Here is a 19,905-nt window from a genome sequence, read left to right as displayed (position 1 = left end):
AGAGCTTCTTAAGAAAAAAAAGGGCAGCAGGAAAATTCTGGTGATAAAGCACAGAGAGACGTACAAGAACAGTAATCTCTCAAATTGACTGGCTTAACAGCTTCTCATTGATTTAAATCTTTTCCATTCTGCAACGCCTGGACAAAAACAAAATAACAGTTTCTGGTACTGTGATCTCATTCAAAAGTCGTGGGATGCTAAAATGAGTGTCACAAGACATTCCCCTACTGTTCGAACCACATACCCCAAAGACTAATCAGATCAAATCCCAAGCTATTTATGAGCGCCTCTGGGCAAGCTTTGCATGAACGAACAGGCAAAAACAAGTGCACAGATGATGCTCTGTGATGACTGAAATAATAGGTCAGAGGGAGAGCCTGGCAGTAGTTCATTGCTGTTAGGGAAATTACATACACAGGATCTGGCTATTCTTCTGTGACACTGCCTGGCTCATGCACAGGTTCTTATGAAGACAAGCTTGCAGCTTTCACAGTTTTAGTTTTACTTTTTCAAAGACGTTGGGAATTACGAATATGGATTAATTGATTACTGATAAAGAAACATACCAGATAGAAATGGTGTCATACTACTGGATATGGAGCTTTCAAGGCTTTCTACTGCTTTTTAAACAAGCAGCCCACTTCTTGGAATGTGTTCAGGATGATGCTTTACCTGCTGTTCTACAGAAGAAAGGCAAAGCACCAGTGTTATTATATATATATTATACAAAGCACCAGTGTATACTATAAACAGCAGAAGCATCAAATCCAGAAGTATCTGGTTTTGTCATACAACAATGGGTAGGGAGAACTTTTGGGTTTTATTTGAGCATTGGCAATGTGCATTCTACCACAGCTGTTGAGCAGGATGGCACAATGGAAAATGCTTCATATTAAATAGTCTTCATATTTTTCTTCAGAAGAACAGACTTACAGGAAGACATTTCTCTCATAACACAAGCTGTCATCTTAAGAGGTGGGAAACTTCAGTGGGAACACTGCTTTTGCTAAAGCTTGCACTGACAAATTTTCTGGAAAGCACACTCGGTTACATCTGCAAGCATAATCAGTCTATCAAGAAACTCTACTGAAACACCAACTTATATTTAAGAAATCTAGCATGTAGCAATGTATGACTGACCACCAACACCATACAAACATACTCAGTGGCATGACCTCTCCCTGCCTTTGGCAGCTGTATGATCAACACTGTGCTCTGTTTTCAGTCAGCTCAGAAGCAGGTTTCAAGAGAGCCATGTTGAATGTCACAGGGGCTCCAGGAGAGAAAAACAAATCACTCTAGTTCTATGATACTATGATATGATGTCAGATGTCAGAAATATCAACTGCTTTCTATCGTTTTGTTCAGATGTAGACGTAACTCTGAACATTTATGAGCTCTGCTTTTGCGATCAAGACTATGGGGTCCTTGACTTGGTCTAATGACAGTACAGTCAATAAAATACAAAATTCTTCCCTAAATCAAGTCACCCTATTCAGACAGTCTAGATTTGGAGTCGTCAGTTTAAGGCATGCACTTGCATTGGAAAACACTAGGGCTCTTTATCTGGGAGCCTTTCCCCTTCAGCCCTGCAAAGCTTGGCTTGCTGCCTCATTTTCAAGGATGGCCCCATAGCAGCTCAGGGAATTCCTATCAGCTCGTTTTTTGATATTGCCAACACATGCTAAATCACTCTTTTCTAGTTTCTAGACTACCCAGCTGTGAATGATACTTAGTTCAAACAAGACACTACTGAAAGCAAGGTAAAATATTTGTTTTCTCCAGCGAAGACTAGGAGAAACTGGAGTTAAAATTGCTGTAGTGTTGCCATACCTACTAAGGTCCAGTCCCACAGTCCCTAAATTCCTATTTCAGCTCACATTTATGGCATCAAATCCTAGAACGTAACATTCAGATTGTATACCTTGTTTTTAATGTACTGGAAAGTACATAATCTACTGGAAAGAGCAGAAATGCCACAGTTGTCAGCATAGCTGGTTCCACACCTTACTACCACGACCACATACGCCCACGTCAAAGATGTCAGCAGATCTGAGGATCCGAGTGCCAACGTTCATTTGCGATCCAGAGACTATACGCTACAGGTCTCTCATTTGACAGATTTTCCACCCTGAAATGACCAGCACAGGATTTTTCTTTCAGGTAGTTCTTGCTTCCAGGAGTATTTATGCATTTTTTAAAACACTGGTATGGAATATCCCTTTAGCCAGTTTAGGTTAGCTGTTCCAGCCAGGTCTCCTCTCAGCTTCTTGCCCACTTCCAGCTTAGTCACAGAGTGGCAAAAACAGAAGGTCCTGACACTCTGTGAGTACTGCTCAGTGCTAGCTGAAATATTAGTTTGTTATCAGCACTGTCCCAAACAAATCCAAAACACAGTACCATACAAGCTGCTATGAAACAAGTTAACTTCATCCCAGACAGTTTCAGTACAACAAGTCACAAGCCTGTTTCAAAAAGATGCATCACTCTCAACTGATATTTTTTGTTTAAACAAGCATCTAAGGTTGTAAAATTGTTTGCAAACTCCAAATATGATTTCTTGGAATTAAAAAAGTCACACAAAAAGAGTAAAAATATTCATTACGAGAAAGCTGGTAGCAGGAAATTTAGATACTTAGGAAAACAATTACACTAAAGGCTAACTTCTGAAGAATTAATCCAAAATTTGCAGTATCTATCTGCAGCTACGCTAGAATCTGGACTACAAACTACTTTAAGAAATTCTTCTGTACAGAAATCTGCAAGAGATATTGAAACTTAAGGAGAGTCACACATCAGAAGAAGTGAAAGATACTGAGTTCATATGGTTTGCTATAAAAGAAATTGATTAGAAACAGAAAATCTCAATTTTCATTTCAAGATGTCAAACTTTTATATGGAAAGAAATGCACACATAAATAACAGGGAGCTCTAAATTAAAATGATTATTTAAATTAAAATGACTATCTGCTACAAGCCCTTTAAGAATTGTTTATGTTACACAGACAACTACTACAAATTGCTTCTACAGACAGGCAAAGTCAGAAGCGAGCATGTCTCCTATTACACCATGTACTAAAACTTTAATGAAAATCCATTGCTCTCTCCCCAATTTCCTGCAGAAGGATCATTAGGTACAGTGGGACACTGGTGCCTTCTGGAATGAGCAATTCTATTTATAGGGCAAGAACCCGGTCTCCCTCTTTTGCCTAGTAGAATCCAGATGAAGGATTCAGCAAGAGCTTTAAGCAAGAACAGATGTGTGGGAGGACAGTAAATTAAGTTTATTTTCCAGAGCAACAGGAGCAGAAGCATTTGTAACAGCAGTAGATCCTATTTTTCTGGAGTTGGTTGGGGGGCATCAGTTAGCTGCTATCTTGCCAACCTCTCCCAATTTTACATTTGCCAGAAGCCAGTCCTATAATTCTTCTGCCAAAATTGTACTCACATATTTTATTAGGTAAGAAATGGTGACAACTAAACTAAAAAAAACCTTTGAAGTTACCCCACTGAGTAAATATATTTTGGGAAATAAGAGGCATTTCTGTAAAGTAACTTCTGCAAAATCAGTGTCTGAAGCTGAGGGGGTGCAGAAATTAAAAATTAATTTAGGACTCCAGTGAGTTAGGATTCTAGAGGTTTCCTTTACTGCATCCATTTCTCTTTTTTTTTTTTCTCTGTTAGGAACAGATAATGCTCTCGTGTATTTTCCTGTCAATGTTAAGAAGATCTTTAGAGCTACAAACAGTTTCTCAGTGAAAAAGACTAACAAAAACACTAGTTCAAGATAATGTGCCCTATCAAGGCAAAATTTGGCACTATTTAGTGCTTTTGGAAATTGTAGAATTTCTTTGATACTTTTAGAAACTACCTTCAATGAGATCTGTATGCACCTACTTGTAACATATCACAGCCTAGAATAAAACAAAAATCTCCTTTGTTTTGATAATTCATAGTCTGTGTAAGTGGTTAAAATGGTTTTATAGATTTTACAGTATTCAAATGCAATTCTGATTCACACTAACTGAACACCACCTGAGTTTTCTTTTGCAAGAAAAACGTACTATTTTTATCTGATGTCATAAATACCTTAGTAATAGGTGATCAAGAAGGAGGAAGCTCAGGGTCTGAAAAGGGAACTTTTCACACAGAAACAAAGTTTCTTAACATAGGTTGAAGATGTAATTTATCATGACAAGTTTATATAGGTAAACTAAGGATAAAACTCAAGGTTTAACTAAATCCATACAATACTCTCTGCACTGCCACCCATAATAAAGGGCGAATCACCAAAAAAAGCCAATTGGCCAATGCATGTACCTCTAGGAAGATAATCTTAGATCAGCACTAATCCAGACATCTTTCAGAGATGCCCAACTAGCTATGAAAGGGAGACAGATGCGTGGTAGGTTAACAGAGACATTTTGGTTTTCCTCGTGTGGAAGGTGGGAGCCCATTACAAGAACTGCAGCAGGCATTGCTAGAAATGGCTTCTTGCAGGGCAGCAGTGACATGATTTGAGTTCTCCAGGTTCTGAAGCTGCACTGAATGTAGGGAAGTATTTTTTAAGACAGAATCTTTCTTCACAGTTAAGAGAAGGTCTCTATGAGGAGATCTCTATGTTAATCATTCTAAAGACAAACTGAATATTTCTGTTTTAGAAGCCCACAAAACTTTATGGCCTCAGGCTGACCAGGGGAGGTTTAGGTTGGATATCAGGAAAAACTTCATTACAGAAAGGGTTGTTAAGCACTGCAATAAGTTCCCCACGGAGGTGGCTGAGTCACTATCCTGGGATGATTTAGCAGAGGGTTGTTAGGGTTAGGGTGGTACGGTTAGGTTATGGTTGGACTTGATGATCTTGAAGGTTTCTTCCAAGCCAAGCTATTCTATGACTGTATGAAGTAAATAACATAATGCCAAGAATTAAAATGAGTATAGCTCAGAAACTAGAGCATACACTAACAAATTGTTTTCATGATGCAGGTTTTTGTTTGTTTGTTAATCTTTCCTTATGAGTAAGCACTGTCTGTCTTCTGGAAAAGCTTATCAAGAATATCTGCTGAACACTCTGAAAACAAAACCATTTTAAAAAAGCGTTCTGCACAATTTATACTGATATATCTGATTAATGAAGAGGGTAACTTGCCTTATTTACATCAGTCCTGTCTTGCTCACTGTTGAGAATGACATTGCTCACAATTGATTGGGACTCCCTTCCTGAATATCATTTTGTAAGAAACACTGCTGTCTGTTCCATAAGCTTCCCCTCCATTTAATATTGTACATGTTTTTTCCAAATCATGGTTACTTCTGAGTATAAGACAACCACTTTAATCAACGTTCACTGAAATAACTCCTTGAATACAAAGATTATCTGGAATCTTTGTCTTTTTATTATTATTTCTTTTTAAAACAGTACCTCTGTCAAATTCCCTTTTAAATCAAAGGGAAAGTTGAATCAAAATGAAAACAACCTCTGCTTTTAAAGGGGATAATCCCTATTTTATAATAAGATCACAACGAATTCTGGTTATGTGGCTGATGCTGTCCCTGGAGACTTTCTGTGATCCTGTGACTGGGATTTTCATTTATGTATATTTTAGTAAAAATAACTTGAGTTTAAAAATGTGTTTGAATATATTGCTACTCAGAGTATTTTTACTTTCCTTTATTATAACAGTCCTGTACAGTAAGAATTCAGGGTGATAAACTGCTTGGATGGAGAAAAAAAAAAAAGAACAGAAAACACAGATACTGCCTTCCCTTGGTCAAAAATATATTAATCTACCTTCTTTTTATGCTAGATACACCTGAAATACTAAATAGCACTGAAGATTTTTTTTTGTAAATAATATGTAAGTGTTGAAGCAAAAACAAGGATGTGGTTGCATTTTCCTCTTTTGAATTGTTTGGTTACACTATCAGAAGCTGTTAAAACAGATAGCTGCAAGAAAGTTTTTTGGTTGTTTTTTTTTTTTTTTAATCCAGAAATCTGGAAGCTTTATTTAGTGACAGTCAATAAATCCAACAAATGTTAATTAACAAAGGGATTCCTGATTTGGTTCAAACAGTACTGGAGATGAAAACTGGAGATGGAATTCCATGATGCTGTAGAATACAGCATTTTAGATTATGCCAATTTTCCCAGCTTTAACTAATGACAGCATCTTAAGTCTTCTAATACCTGTGCAACCTGGCGTAGGGAACCTGCTTTGGCAGGGGGGTTGGTCTCGATGATCTCTAGAGGTCCCTTCCAACCCCTACAATTCTGTGATTCTGTGATATTTACCGAAAAGTAACTTTGTTATCACCCTATCTTCCTAAAGAGACCAACCATGAACTGACACCATCATTTTAAATTCAGGAGCAATCACATCTTTCTCTCTTACACACTGATCCTTTTTTTTTTTTTTTAACCAAGAAAAATGAAACCTTCTTATAAAGGGATTAAGTATCTTTCCTAACATTTCTCATTGGTCCATCAAGGAAACTGAACCAGGAACGTAACTTGGTATTTTAGCCCCAGACATTATAACTGTGGAGAAGGGAAGGGAACTGTGGGGAAAGGAGAGGAAGGAAGAGAGGGGAAAGGAGAGGAAGGGAGAAAATCCCCTTCTCCATTTCCTAGCAAAATACCTTCCTAAAGTTGCAGTGGCCATAACTGAATCTCAGTCATGCAAGCACATTTTAACCAATTTTTACACATTTTCAACATGCTGCTGCATATTGAGAAAGGGAAAAATTAGTAAAAGGGGCAGCTGAAAGAATTTAGATTCGAGCTGCAGCATTCAAGTTTGTCTGTATTGCATCACAGAAGTATTCTGTATAATTTTTTAGCTACTTGAAATGTTTAATAAAAATTGTATTATTATTTATTAAATATCTTCTGATATATCTTAATGATGGGCTACAACAGGAATTGCAACCTATACTGAAACAGCTTAAAAAAGTAAAAGAACATGCCAGGAAGCAGACACTCACTACAGAGCAAGTGCTATGTAGGACAGGCTGTTTACCAGGGTGAGTGCAGAAGGAATTATCCCTGTGATGGAGATGATGTGCATTAGGAACAGTTAATGGAAAAGGGAATGTCAGTGAGTACTGGCAAATCAGACTGAAGCAGAGTTCAAGGACTTTCTTTTGCAAAGACTGAAAGAAGCTTTGACTGCAAGAAACAATACTGCCAAATGTAGAGCAATTTCTTGTTTTGCTGTATCTGCTCTTTGCAAGCTATTTATTTCCAGATCCTTTTAAAAAAGGGAAAAGAAAGGGCAACAATGGAGCATGGAGTCGGTTACCACAGACTACTCTTTTCTGAACAAAAAAATACATAAAGGAAACATACGGCTTCAATGGTTTCAGAAACTACATCTAACATGGACGCGTTCCTAAAGCAACCTTTATCAGAGTGACTCAGCTGAACACAGCATCTCTTGTCAGCAGTGCACAGACATGTTTCTTCCCTCCTTCTGCAAGTTTTAATATAACCTCTCAGTTTTAATATCTCAGCTTATGGCCAGGAGGTACTGTGGTGGGAAACAAGGAGGACCAAAGATTAGGAAGGGCCACCGTAAGACAGGTAAGACAGGCAAACCTGAAATCTGATGGCTCAGGTGGGGGAAAGAGTAGGGAGAATGGCTACTTTTTCCTCTTAGTTCTTTTCCAACTAATACCTAAATAAAGAAATACCGTTTCAACAGGTTGGCCTGTTCACAACTGTAGCATAACCTGTATATGTACTGGTCTGGATGTTTTGAAAGTGAACTTACCTGGAAGTCCTGATCATCAATTCCAAACCTCTCTCTTAGATTACGGAAAACCATTGGACAATATTCCTTAAATTTGAAATGACTCGGCATGTTTTCTCTGAAAGAATATAAAACCAAATCAACACCATTTACCTGCATATGCAATTAATAACTCTAGGGTATTATTTCAATTCTGTTCATACAAAGCAGAGAATAAGGAGATTTACAATCTCTCCTCTAAAGCCCTATGTTTTTGGGCTCACCATGTTCTACTCTTTATTATGATCAGTAAGTTTATACATGTTTGTCTCTAACAAGCTGAACCTGCACTGAAAAGCAGGAAAGAGTGTTTTGCCATTGCCCTTAAATTATTTCAAAGGTGAAATCTCAGATTGCATTATACAAGAATTACCATACCATCTGTGACACCAGAAAGCACGGACAGTGCCAAAGCTTCACGAAAATTGGCCTTACTGAGTGCAGGACCAGCTTTAATATCCTGCTGTTCATTTCAGATTTGAGAAAAGTAACTTTGAACTTTTCCATAGAGAAGAAGACTCCAAGTAACAGAATTGTTCATTTTCCTAATGTCTTATTAAACAGGTTATACACACAGTGGCACTAATAGTTTTATACGTGTGCACATACCGATCATGGGAGACAATTTTAAGAGATGCGGATATGATATTTAGCTATCTTAATACTTTTGGAACTCTTACATGATTGCTATAATTTCATATTCTGGATTAGTGAAATTTATACATCGTTCAGTTTTGATATACACTTTAAATTTTCATTCTTGTCCAAATATTTCATTTAAAATATTAACAATAACATGCACCTGAAGTTATGTTTTAAAAAATACCCAAATAAACATTTGGAACAGCCACAAATAAACACACCAAGAGAGGATCACCTTCAATATATAAGATATTCACAAGGCAATAATAAACCATATGGAAGAAGAATACTGCCCAGCAGCCCCTGCTGTTGCTTTTCAGAACAGCACAGATGGTTATGTTTATCACAGGATTAACTTAATCATCAAAACTTCAGTCCCATCAGCTGAAAAATAACAGAGTTCATAGTACTTCATAAAAATATCACTGCCACTATCCCCATCTACAAAGAATTGTTACTTGTACTTACTTGTTGAAAAGGTGATTGTCCACCTTTATCTTTGAGTATGCTTTGAAATCATCTGGCATCAACATAACAGGGATTTGAACATGGCTCAGTTCATTGATCTAAAGGAAAAAGAATATATTAAGTTGATAATAATTTTGCAAAGATTCTGCATGTGTTCTAATTAAAAAAAAAAAAAAGTTATTTGGCCTGCAGTCGCTTGTGTATGTGTATGGGAGTGAATGTAATTGGAAGAAAAATGCAAAAAGAGATTTATTCTTTCCAGATTAAATGTACTAACAAGGTAGACTCTTTGGAAAGAAGAAAGAGCACTCTGTATTTATACTAGTCTCTGGAAAAAAGTGTTTCAAAGCACACCTGGAGCATGTGCTTTAAGGAAAGTCAGTGAGGACACCAGCAATATGTTCTTAAATCCTAACACACTGTTCTTACTGTTCTTGTTTAGCCAACTGAGCTACATTTTCCAAAGACAATTTAAATCCTGTATTTAAAATGACTATTTACCTTTGCAGCTTACAAACTAGTCTTACCTGTTTGTGTCTTAAACTACTTACAGAAAATATAATGCTGCTTCCATATGAAGGCACAAGCTTTGGACTCAGGAAGAAGAGCCCTGTTTTGTACAATAGCACAGACCTCAGCCAAGCTTTTGCAAGTTACAGCATTTAGGCATTTTTTTGATTATTCAGGCTCACTAAACTACTCAAATAGCCAAATTTGTACCTAGAAATAAATGCAGAAGTCCGAAGGCTTTCCTTATTTTGTTATATTTATGGGTACCATTTGCTCTTTCTAGTTTTGAAATAAACATTGTCTGCATCCTCAGTATTGAAATTTTCATTCATACTTGGGATTTAAGAACTATCCAATTCTGGCCACATCTTTATGACAGAACGTAAACAACTTCACATTTACTTAGTTTGTATCCATGTTTTTGGTAATCATGTGCATTAACCAACTATTAATTTTGGAAATTTTGAGTAGTAAAGGACGAAAAACTTATCAGAATATTGCTAGCTTGTAGCAGTTCTTTCAAATCATTAAGGAGATAAAAAGCACAATCATCAAAGACTCCTCACATACATTTTGCCTATGCTCTTATGGTGCTGCAGACCCACACAGCACACATTGCTTCAGCAGCCTTCTGCGGGCTGCAGGGGGAGAACTCTACGTGAGAGTTCTGTGTGCAACAGAGGTGGATGTAACAAAGTAAGTGTGACCTGTAGCATTCACTGCTCTTATGCAAAAGCGTCTCCCAATTGGGAATCTGTTCCTGTCCTTAGATGCTATCCTGTTTAAGAGAGGCTCTCTGAAACACCTTTGCTGAAGCAGTTGTAGGCTATAAATATTAGAGGAAAAAATGCATGACCTTCTGCAGAACTGAAGTTAAACAAAACCTGAAAGCAGTGAGGAACCTTTTTGCTTTTAAAAAGAGAGAAGAAACCGAAGCAAGCAGGCAGGTCAGAAAGCCTCATCACTCTTCAGTCTTTTTAAGTCTCAGTAATGTGTCTTGCCATCTCTCATTTTTATTATTCAGAACTCTGCGGCCCACATGAAAACTGATAAATATCAGTTGAATTCCCTTTACAGAATGCTTCTTTGGAAAGCCCTGAGAAGTAACAGATTGAGGCATCACAGCTGTACAGAAGAGCAACAAACTAGAGAGATGCCTGGATGGGCTGACTGTGTGCTGCTCCCTGAAGTGCCAGGGAGAACACTCCTTCCTCCTTCCAAAGCAGGACAAAGAAGGAACTCCAGAAAATTTTTGAAAACACAGCTGTAGGAACCTAATAAATCATGCTGACACCTCATTAACTATGACATGAAATAACAGCACATAGATCGAACATCACAACATCTAACATACATGCTCTTTACTGCATTTGATATCGCTGCACATCAATCTCACCCTGGAACCACAGGGCAGTTCCATGAGCATGCAGAACACTAGCCTAGCTCTTGCACAAATAAAACTAAGGAAAAGCAGACAGATTATGCAGCAATACAGAACTTTGTTTGCTTATAAAGAATTAGCTACTTTCCTAGATTGCCAGATTTTGCAACGAATTCCATGCTTGAAAAAGGGATAATAGAGACCCACACCCCTTCTATCCTAGTCAAAAGTGATACCAAGACAATTTTCAGTCAAATACAATTAATTATGCTCAATTCACACATCTCCAAATGACCTATTGATAATAAAAGCAAGTTCACTGCCAAATTAGGGGGCTTAGACTATCAAATTTGCATCAATCAAATTTTTTGCATGCATTCACTTTCTTAATTTACTACTGTAAAGCGTCTCCAAATACATTTGTAGGTATGCTTTTACACTGCAAAGATTTACCTTCGTGCTATAGCGGCACAGTTTTAATTGCACATTTAGGCCGTACAATATTACTTATGTGGAAGAGTAACATACCCACATATACTCCTATTTGAATACTTTAAAGCTTGTTATGTTGTAAATAGAAATTTCAAAACACTTATCCCAGGAGGCTCCCTACAAGATGTGAATGCACACACAGACCTACCCTCAAAAACAACCAAAAAAAAAGCACTCTAACAAAAAAAAATTGCAGAACAATTTTTTTTAATGGAGATTCACTGCCTCTGAGGTCTGGAAATATAATTTCTCTAATATTTTAAGGAATTCCCCTCTAGGAGGAGAGAAGAAAAAGCAAGCAATGAACATATAGTAGAAGTGACCTTTGGTATAGCTCACCAGCTGAGTAATGGCATGTCCCAGCGGCACAGGCCATTAATTAATTTAAACCCTTCAAGTATAATAAGGTCTGTTTCTTTGTGCAGTAATGCATTTTTAGGATGGATTTGACGAGGCTAAATTTGAAAGTGCATACAACACAGAAGGGAATAGTTGTGACATTGCACTGTGGTGCAAACTGGAACCATATTGGGTAAAGAAACAATATCCTGAACTCCCCCCACAAATGTGCACTAGAAAGCTGAAAGGTGAAGGTCACTGGGATCAATTCTCCACTCTGCTATCACTATGGGAAGGAACAGCCATGCCTGAAAGTGACCAAATACGAAACAGTGAGAGAGTACTTTCAGCCTTTCAGAGTGTCTCAGACAAAAAAAAAAACCAAACAGTTCTAGTTCCACCACCACCAATTGCTCTGTGATTCATTTATTTTTCACCAATTCCAAATTTTGCTGCTGTTTTTCTTTTTTTTTTCTTTTTTTTTTTTTTTTCCCAGCAGACAATGCTTACCACATCTTTAAAGAACTTACATCCACCCAACAGCCTTGGGGAATGGATTATTTTTAAAGACAATTGATTAGGATTTTAGTTACACAGTATCCATGCACATTATACGGAAATATCTCATGTCTTTCAATAGTATTTTCAAATTCATATACACAGAATATTTAAAAATCACCTGAAAACCTCTCCTTAAGATATTTATTCAAATATCTTTGTGATATTGGCACAAAACCAACTGCTTATGTGAGATACAGATATCCTCCGTGAATTAAAAGCTTTAAAGATGATGCTTTGAAAGCCTTAGATGGCACTGCTCCTTCAAATATACGGTAGAAAAAAAATCTGTCTGAAGGGATCTGCTCAGTCCTATGGCTCAGGGATGGTAGGTGGGAGGGGGAGAAAGGGAAGGAGGCTTTCAGGCAAAAACCTACTGATTGCAACTCATTTTGCTCCTGCAGGTTCAGGATTGAATTCACACTGTCAGGAAAACAGAGGCTGTAATTAAACTGCAAATAAGGGAATAATAAAAGCCTACTGGACATTGAATGAATAGTAAGACTCAGCTGGTAATGATTCTGAAATTAGCACACAGAGAGGTGTTCCCACAAAGCCATCTTATAGTGGTGACATTTCAAATAAGCTTCTCTAATTTATATGATTTGAAATCTAGCAATGAATATATCATAAATTGTTAGGCGTTATTAATGGCCTTTATTTAATTCAGATACATTCACCCTAAACACCACATTACTAGGGCAATGCATAATTAAACATTAGTTTTCATTCTGTCAGAACATAAGCAGCAATAAATTGCTTGTATGCAAAGCAGACAATGAGATATTTAAGCAGCATATAATAAAGGCAATTTACAGCATATATTGCATGTTTAGCTGGAAGAGTCAGAACAACGATCCCATTCTCCAACAAATACAGTCTGATGCCTATCAGTATGATGCTGCAGTGAGAAACCTGCAGAATGCACTACAGCTGGTATTATTGATAAAAAAAATATATACTGGAAGAAGCCAGGTAGACCCAATGAGCAAAATTTCATTCCAAACATACCATGAATCTCATGCAGACCAGTTAGCACTATTTACTGGATGCTTTTGAAACTTCATGTAAAGCCTTTATTCCATATGCAGTTTCTTGTTTTTAATATCTTAGCTTTAACATGCAGCACAGATACTGCTTTCTTTTAACTCAGTTTATCAGCCAATCAGACTCAGGCCGAACGTATGGAGGCACTGGTATTTTCACAGCCAACAGCTTGATAAAAGACTTTACGGTTCTGGCCCTCGGCAGTTGCGCATGCAGGAAAACCCCTGCTCCTTCGGGTGATGTGTGTGGATGAAGTTGGGGAAGTGCTCCTTTCTTTTCAGCTCTGTTCATTCCCCAGCGCCCTGTCTGAACTGAAAACCAAACACTGCAGTCAGATCTGCTGACACAAAAGAGCTACATTTGGTTTCTCAGCCTGAGAAAAGTCAAGAGCATTTTTCTCTAATTTCTGTATTTTTAAACACAGACTTTGGGAGAAATAGGAGTGGAAGAGTTTGGAAGAAAGAAATTATTGAGTTCTAAAAAAAGAACTGAACTTTTAACATCAGCAACAGTTCTGGTATTTTTATGTTCATCGTTTGTTTTCTGCGTCTCAGTTTCTTCCTTGGCAAGAAAATTCACAAATTGCTCTGAAGCAGAAAAACATTAGGCAGCGCTTTTTGTTAAGCTACAGAGCCACCATTTTGATGCAGCAATCCAGGCACAGCGCTCGAGTCAGTTCATCTACCTATAGGTCAAAGCCTACAAGAGCAAGCCCTCTGGACTTGCCCTTACCAAGCAAAGCCACAGAGCTGACAAGTAAGAATGCATCGGAGGAAGCTACTAAGGGCCTAAAATGTCATATTTAGGAGATGCATCCTTCTTCTTTCTTCTGGCACCTCTCTGATAACTGAACAACCTACAGGCCTTAGGAAATGGCACTTTCCTGCTTACTGGAGCGCATTCATCCAGAAGATAGAAGTTTTGTACTGTAACTCACTCCAGTATCAGCAAAAAGCCATTCCTGACACTGCTGCTGAGCTGCAGGGAGCTCAGCGTGAGGCCCTGTAGGTGCACGGTAGGGCAGGGCCTGGAAGGCTCCCAGCACCCTGCTGCCATATGGGAGCACGCTGCAGCACCGCTACCGGGGCACTAACCGCCTCCTGCTGAAGTATAAACTGAAAATGAAGTGATTATTTTACAGCACTTTGAAATCTACCTTGCAGGGTCTGGAAAGGGTGGAGGAGGTCAGCAGCTAATCAATTTTGTGGAAGACATTTGCCTGTTACGGGGCAAAACCATCATTTGATAAATGTCATTTGACAGTTTAAATTACACTCAAAGCCGTTCTTGCAAGAGAAATAAAAGGTTAAGCTAAGTTCTGCTGGAGAGAAATAAATCAGTTCAGCAAAATACTCCTTAATTTGTTTTAAATGAGGTTTTCATCATTTCAATCACACAAATTCATCTCTCTCTTTTTTTTCCTCCTAAAAGTACAAGGTAAAAAAAATCTACTCAGACATTTTTTTATTAACTATACAATGTGCAAGGAGTTTAAATGCCATAGGAGACTTCTCCAATATAAGTAATTTCTAGTTACTGATTCAGAAACAACTCCTGAAATTAAACCAATTATATGACTGAGAGGAAAAAACAGGGCAAAGTATGTCATTTTTTTCTGAATCTTTACCATCATTTTTATTTAAGGTATATGAAGGAAAAAATCCAAATCAATATAAAAGCCCACCCAGCTGCCACAGAAATACATGTTGACATGTTACACATCTCAAAACATCTATCAGTAATTACCATAGAGAAGCTTCATGTTTTTGCAGTTGAGGTGATACTTGTCATTAGATTGTTGGCTTTCAATGAAAATGAATAATATAGTGCTGGAAAAGCAGCCTTAGTTGAGCCAAATATTTTTATATTGCCTTAATGCATACTTTTTGCTAAGTATTAAAACACAGAATATTTGAATTTCTTGGCAAAAATATTTATTACATTTTATGGATTAAGAAATTCTGAGAAATGAGTGCATCAATTAAAGATTATTTCTTTTTTATATATTAACAAGAAAGACTTTTCTGAAGTCTTATGGTCTGTCTTTGAGTTAAAACAAACAGAAAGCAAAGTTTCACAATAAAAAACTGATGTTTCAATGGGACTTTTTTTTCGCAGTTCTCAATGGCATGATGCTCTTTTTGGGCAGGGACGTACAGAGTCATGCATCCTCTGGAAAGCAATAGACCGTGACATACCTAAGAAAGATCCAACAAGATATGGTGAAATAAACCAAAGAAAGTCCCAAAGCAGAGGGAAAAAAGTAGTTTTGAAAAGCATTCATTTCTTGGCATTTAACTTCAAAATTTGGAATACCAATGTTCAAAATTCAAACAGAGGACTTTGTGGCTTGGTCATCACCCACATCAGAGAGCATTTAAAGAACACACGACAAAAGCACCCAAATCAGATTCCTTTCACAAATCTTTGATGCAAGATTTTTAAGTCTTTCAAGTCTCCTGGACATCTCCATAGCAAACAGAATCCACAAGTACTGCTGTACACTGTTCAACTAGCAGAAAGCCATGTTTCTACAGATCTGGTTAAACTTGCTGCGCATCTGCTTACACCTTTCAATGGGTGCAAAAATTAACACCTTATAATGTGCCAAATAATCAAAGAACTAAAATGAATTAAGCAGTTCAGACATAATGACTGTCATGATAACTCCCCACTAAAAAGCTGGGGAAAATGCAATTGTGTGTAAGGATGCTAGTATGCCTCGATGAAAATGAAGGTAGGGTAATAGGAATGTGATGTAGAGTGAATATTTTTGTAAAGAATTGTTTTGAGTAGCAAATGGCATGCAGAAATAAAATGTAGTCTTGGTCCAAAAGGAAATCATAATGCAATGAAAGTCCACCAGATCTGGATGAGTTGTGATGCACACAATACAGATGAGCTCATCCCTGCTTGCTAATAACATGCTTAAAAAGAAAACAAGACAAGGCACACAGCTCAGATGACCATTTGCATGTTACTTGTCAGTGGGCTTGCAAAAAAACAAAAAAACAAAAAAAACAATCCAGTAATATACATACATACGTATTTTTTGCCAGAAACATCTCAAGTAATCTTCTTCAAACCTCAACTTATGTGCTGTGAAGTTGTACTTTAATATGATCTTTGATTGCAGCTTGTATCTTCAGATATTCTTTGAAATCCTCATTTAAAATAGACATACTTGTCAGAAGGACTGATAGCAATCTGGTCTCTATTTTTCTAATTAAAGAACAAAACTCCTTTGGCAAGGGATAAAATTTAGTTCTCTTGGCTGTGTTCTCAAAGCTTCACAAGAGACTATCTAAAAATAGGAGGATGCTAGGAGACAGTAAGCATTTATTTATGACAGAGGAAAAGATTTAATAAAAACATGTTGGATTCTCTAATGAAGTAATACAAAAGTCAGATAAATGTACTGCTGATTTCCTGAATGAGAGCATTTTAGTAGACGAGTTCAACGAGAAGGAAGAAAATGAAATGAAACTGCGCTTATAATCTATGAATCACGTTGCTCACTTGAAAAATAAACAAACAATTAAAGCAGTCTATTAAACAATGATCACTTCTCATAACAGCCTTTAAGACTGTATTTGCCAAGGGTAACTTTTCTGAACAGGAAAAATGTGTTCACGCAATTAAACGTAATACTCTAGTAGACAGTTGAACAAACACACAGATGCAGTATTCTTACCTAAATGCTATAACATCTTTTCAGCAAAGAAAGGCTAAGTATAAAACCCAAGGAACCATTTCACATATAACACCTGCAATGCAGCTGCTTAGTCAAGAGCAAGGCTTCAAGATCATCCTCTCGCAAAATGATAGACTGGGCTGGCTGGACCATAAAGCAACAATCTGATGCATTAGACAGGCACTGTTATTGTCCAGAAGCAATAACAAACAGAGGAAAGAGAAACATTTTGGTAATTTTTACAGTGGCATAATACAGCTAATGCACCGCACATTACTGTATTTTTCTTCTTTTAAGGAGGAGGATGACTGGCTTGTGAATAGGCTTTTTGGTCACACATTCCACTCTCACTAATAGGAAATTGTTGACTTGTGAAAAGATGACATTAAAACAATTCTTTTTGTACATTTATGACTATTTATCAGTCAAAGGCTAAAGCAAATTTACAGAAAACCAGAAGCAATTAACCATTTGCATTACAGAAATGTAACTTACGACGTGAAAGGAGTTACACCAGAGGCAACCGAGGCAAATAAGGGTTGCCCTACAGATATTTAAATGCTCTGCAAAGCTTTATCAGATGCTGTTAGTTGTAACGTAGACCTTGCAGAATCATCAAGCTCCATGCCATACGCCAGCCTACGGCTATAATTTTTCCTTAACTACTGACCTACATCCTCCAGTTGAAGCAATAATTTTCTGCACCAGACAAAATACCACACTAGAAATCCAAATGGATGAGAAGAACTGCATTCCCCCTGCTAAGAGAAATCCCTTAGTTTATCTCCCTGAGGCATGTTGGTTGCACCGTATTTTTCTTGTATTTACCCTGCTCTTATTTCCAAATTCTGCAACGCCCTGCTGGCAGCTGAGGTCAGGCTAGCGGGGACATAAAGATACATAGGCATTCATATACATACTCTGCAGCTTCTTGCTACTGAAGCCATGATTTTATCTGCCAGTTGTTAAGCATTTGGGAGAGAGCAGTTCCTTGCTGTGTTTACTTGAACACAGTGAACTGAGTTTTGCTTCTGCCCTGGATATAGTTTTTCCATGCTGAATTCCAGTTTAATTTGGCAATGCTGCTATATACAAAATTTCAAGGAATAATTATCATTGCTTATTGGAAACTAACTGCCCAGACATAACCACTGCAGTGCTCATTTGCAGCTGAACACGTAGATCATGGCACAGTGATTGATAACGCCAGAGCCTGCTCAGTCTCAGGGCAAAGGACCTTTGGGGCAGTCTGGAGGAGTTGAGGGGCCACAGGGAGGGCGCTGAAGCACAGTGTGGGATTTAGCAATCGCAAGTCCCATCATGTTCCAATTCTGATTGAGTTGGAAGTTGAAATGCTTAAACAATTCAAGACAAACATATTTCTACCCTTTGATATGAAACAAGGCACAATTTGTTAGAAGTAATACAATTGCATGACCTTCTTCCTCAGTTTACAGGTCAGACTTTTGTTATCAAAGGATTTCATAAGCTTACGAGGACAACAGGACACGTTCAATAGGCAAGTAGACACAAATCCTCTTTATATTTGTCATGGTCCATAAATAAAAAGCAACTCCAGTTGTTTTAGTGTTGTTAATCTTAACACACACTGGTGTCGCGGTACTTCGTTGAAAGGAGATCAGATAGAAATAACCAAATTTTACCACTCAGCAAACACAGCAACCACAAAACATTAGCCATAATGATCAAGGCAAAAATACACTGTAGAGTAATACATTTTATGAACAGCACTTCACAGGCAAAAGTCTCAAACATATTCTTGTGCCAGTGACTGAGGCAGGACACACACTGCCGCTGGGCAGGCTGGGGGCTGCAGCTGAACACCATAGCATGCTCAAAGCTCTGGCCCATGGGTATACACAAGGCCCAGCCGAGTCCCAGGGAGCATAGCTCTAGTGACAAAAGCAGTACAATGTTTTCTACTGTGCTATCTGTGTTTGTGTTGAATGCATCAAACTCAGTCAAAATCACTTTCCCCTGAGAACGTGGTTGGTGCCACAGTTTGATCAACCTCCACTTGTTTCCTCTTCTGAACTCTAGGATTGTAATTCCAAGACCTGGATGGCAGGACTAGACTACAAAACCACTCTCGTATCACTGATTTTCATCTCAGGCTATGTATTGCTGAAGAACAGCTTGAGAAAGGAAATTGGCTTTTTGATTATTTCCATACTTGAAAATCTAAACTAAAATGTTTAAAAGATTTAAATTATCCCTTGAGAAAAAATGTCACATACAGATACATGCATTTTACACAAGAAAATATACATATAATTTTTTGTTAAAGCCCTGAGCTACGGACACACATTTTCAACCATAAATGTAATCTATGTGTTAACACAGAATTCTCCAACACAACCTAAAAAATAAATGATAGAAACACATCCACTCCAAGTTCTGAACACTGCACCAAAAAGTGGGCACTGCTCTTCTGAAGGTTCAAAGGCAGGCAGACCAACCTGAGCTGTGTTCAGGCACAGAGGCCCCAGCGCAGCCCGAGGACCCTGGCAGGGAGCACAGCTCCCAGCTGCTCTGCATCCCTGCGCCAGCAGCAGCGCTCTGGAATGTGCACTCCTGTGCCCTCCGCATTCCTCACTGCACACACACGCATTTTTCCATTTTTAGACTTAGATAAAAAGTTGTTTTTTCTTTTAAAATCTGTTAAAAAGGAAACAATAGTCTTATATTTAATCTGAAAAAGACATTGCCATCATACACTTTATTTCAGGGAGCCTGAGACCAAAAGATGCCCTTGTTTCAAGACAAGCATTAATCTCTACCATTCCAAGTACAAGAAAAATTGATGAAGGGTAAGTGGTGGCCCCCCAAGTCAGGGGGGATGTGTGCACACAGAAAGAGAAGGAACATGTTTGTTTTTCCATCATCAGGAAACTTTGAAAATTACTGCAAGTTTGCAAGCTCACGTCTTTTTTCTTGTGAATATATCTTCCCAAATACTTACA

General features: G+C 37.8%; 1 protein-coding gene across 2 annotated transcripts in view; it reads right to left on the bottom strand.

Moving 5' to 3' along the window:
• The window catches only part of PIP4K2A (phosphatidylinositol-5-phosphate 4-kinase type 2 alpha), a 100,149-nt gene that overhangs the window by 40,247 nt on the left and 39,997 nt on the right, over positions 1-19,905 (bottom strand). For both annotated transcript variants that reach the window (XM_048950591.1, XM_048950590.1), the window contains 2 exons: positions 8,901-8,998; positions 7,773-7,869 (listed from right to left, as the gene is read on the bottom strand). In XM_048950591.1, the coding sequence (XP_048806548.1) occupies positions 7,773-7,869; positions 8,901-8,998 (195 nt within the window). Of the gene's footprint in view, positions 1-7,772; positions 7,870-8,900; positions 8,999-19,905 lie in introns of those variants that run through there.

The sequence above is a fragment of the Lagopus muta genome, chromosome 7 (assembly GCF_023343835.1).
Source record: "Lagopus muta isolate bLagMut1 chromosome 7, bLagMut1 primary, whole genome shotgun sequence".
NCBI classification, from domain to species: domain Eukaryota; kingdom Metazoa; phylum Chordata; class Aves; order Galliformes; family Phasianidae; genus Lagopus; species Lagopus muta.
Note: the sequence above shows the minus strand (reverse complement) of the source record. Positions and strands in the feature narration are given on the sequence as shown.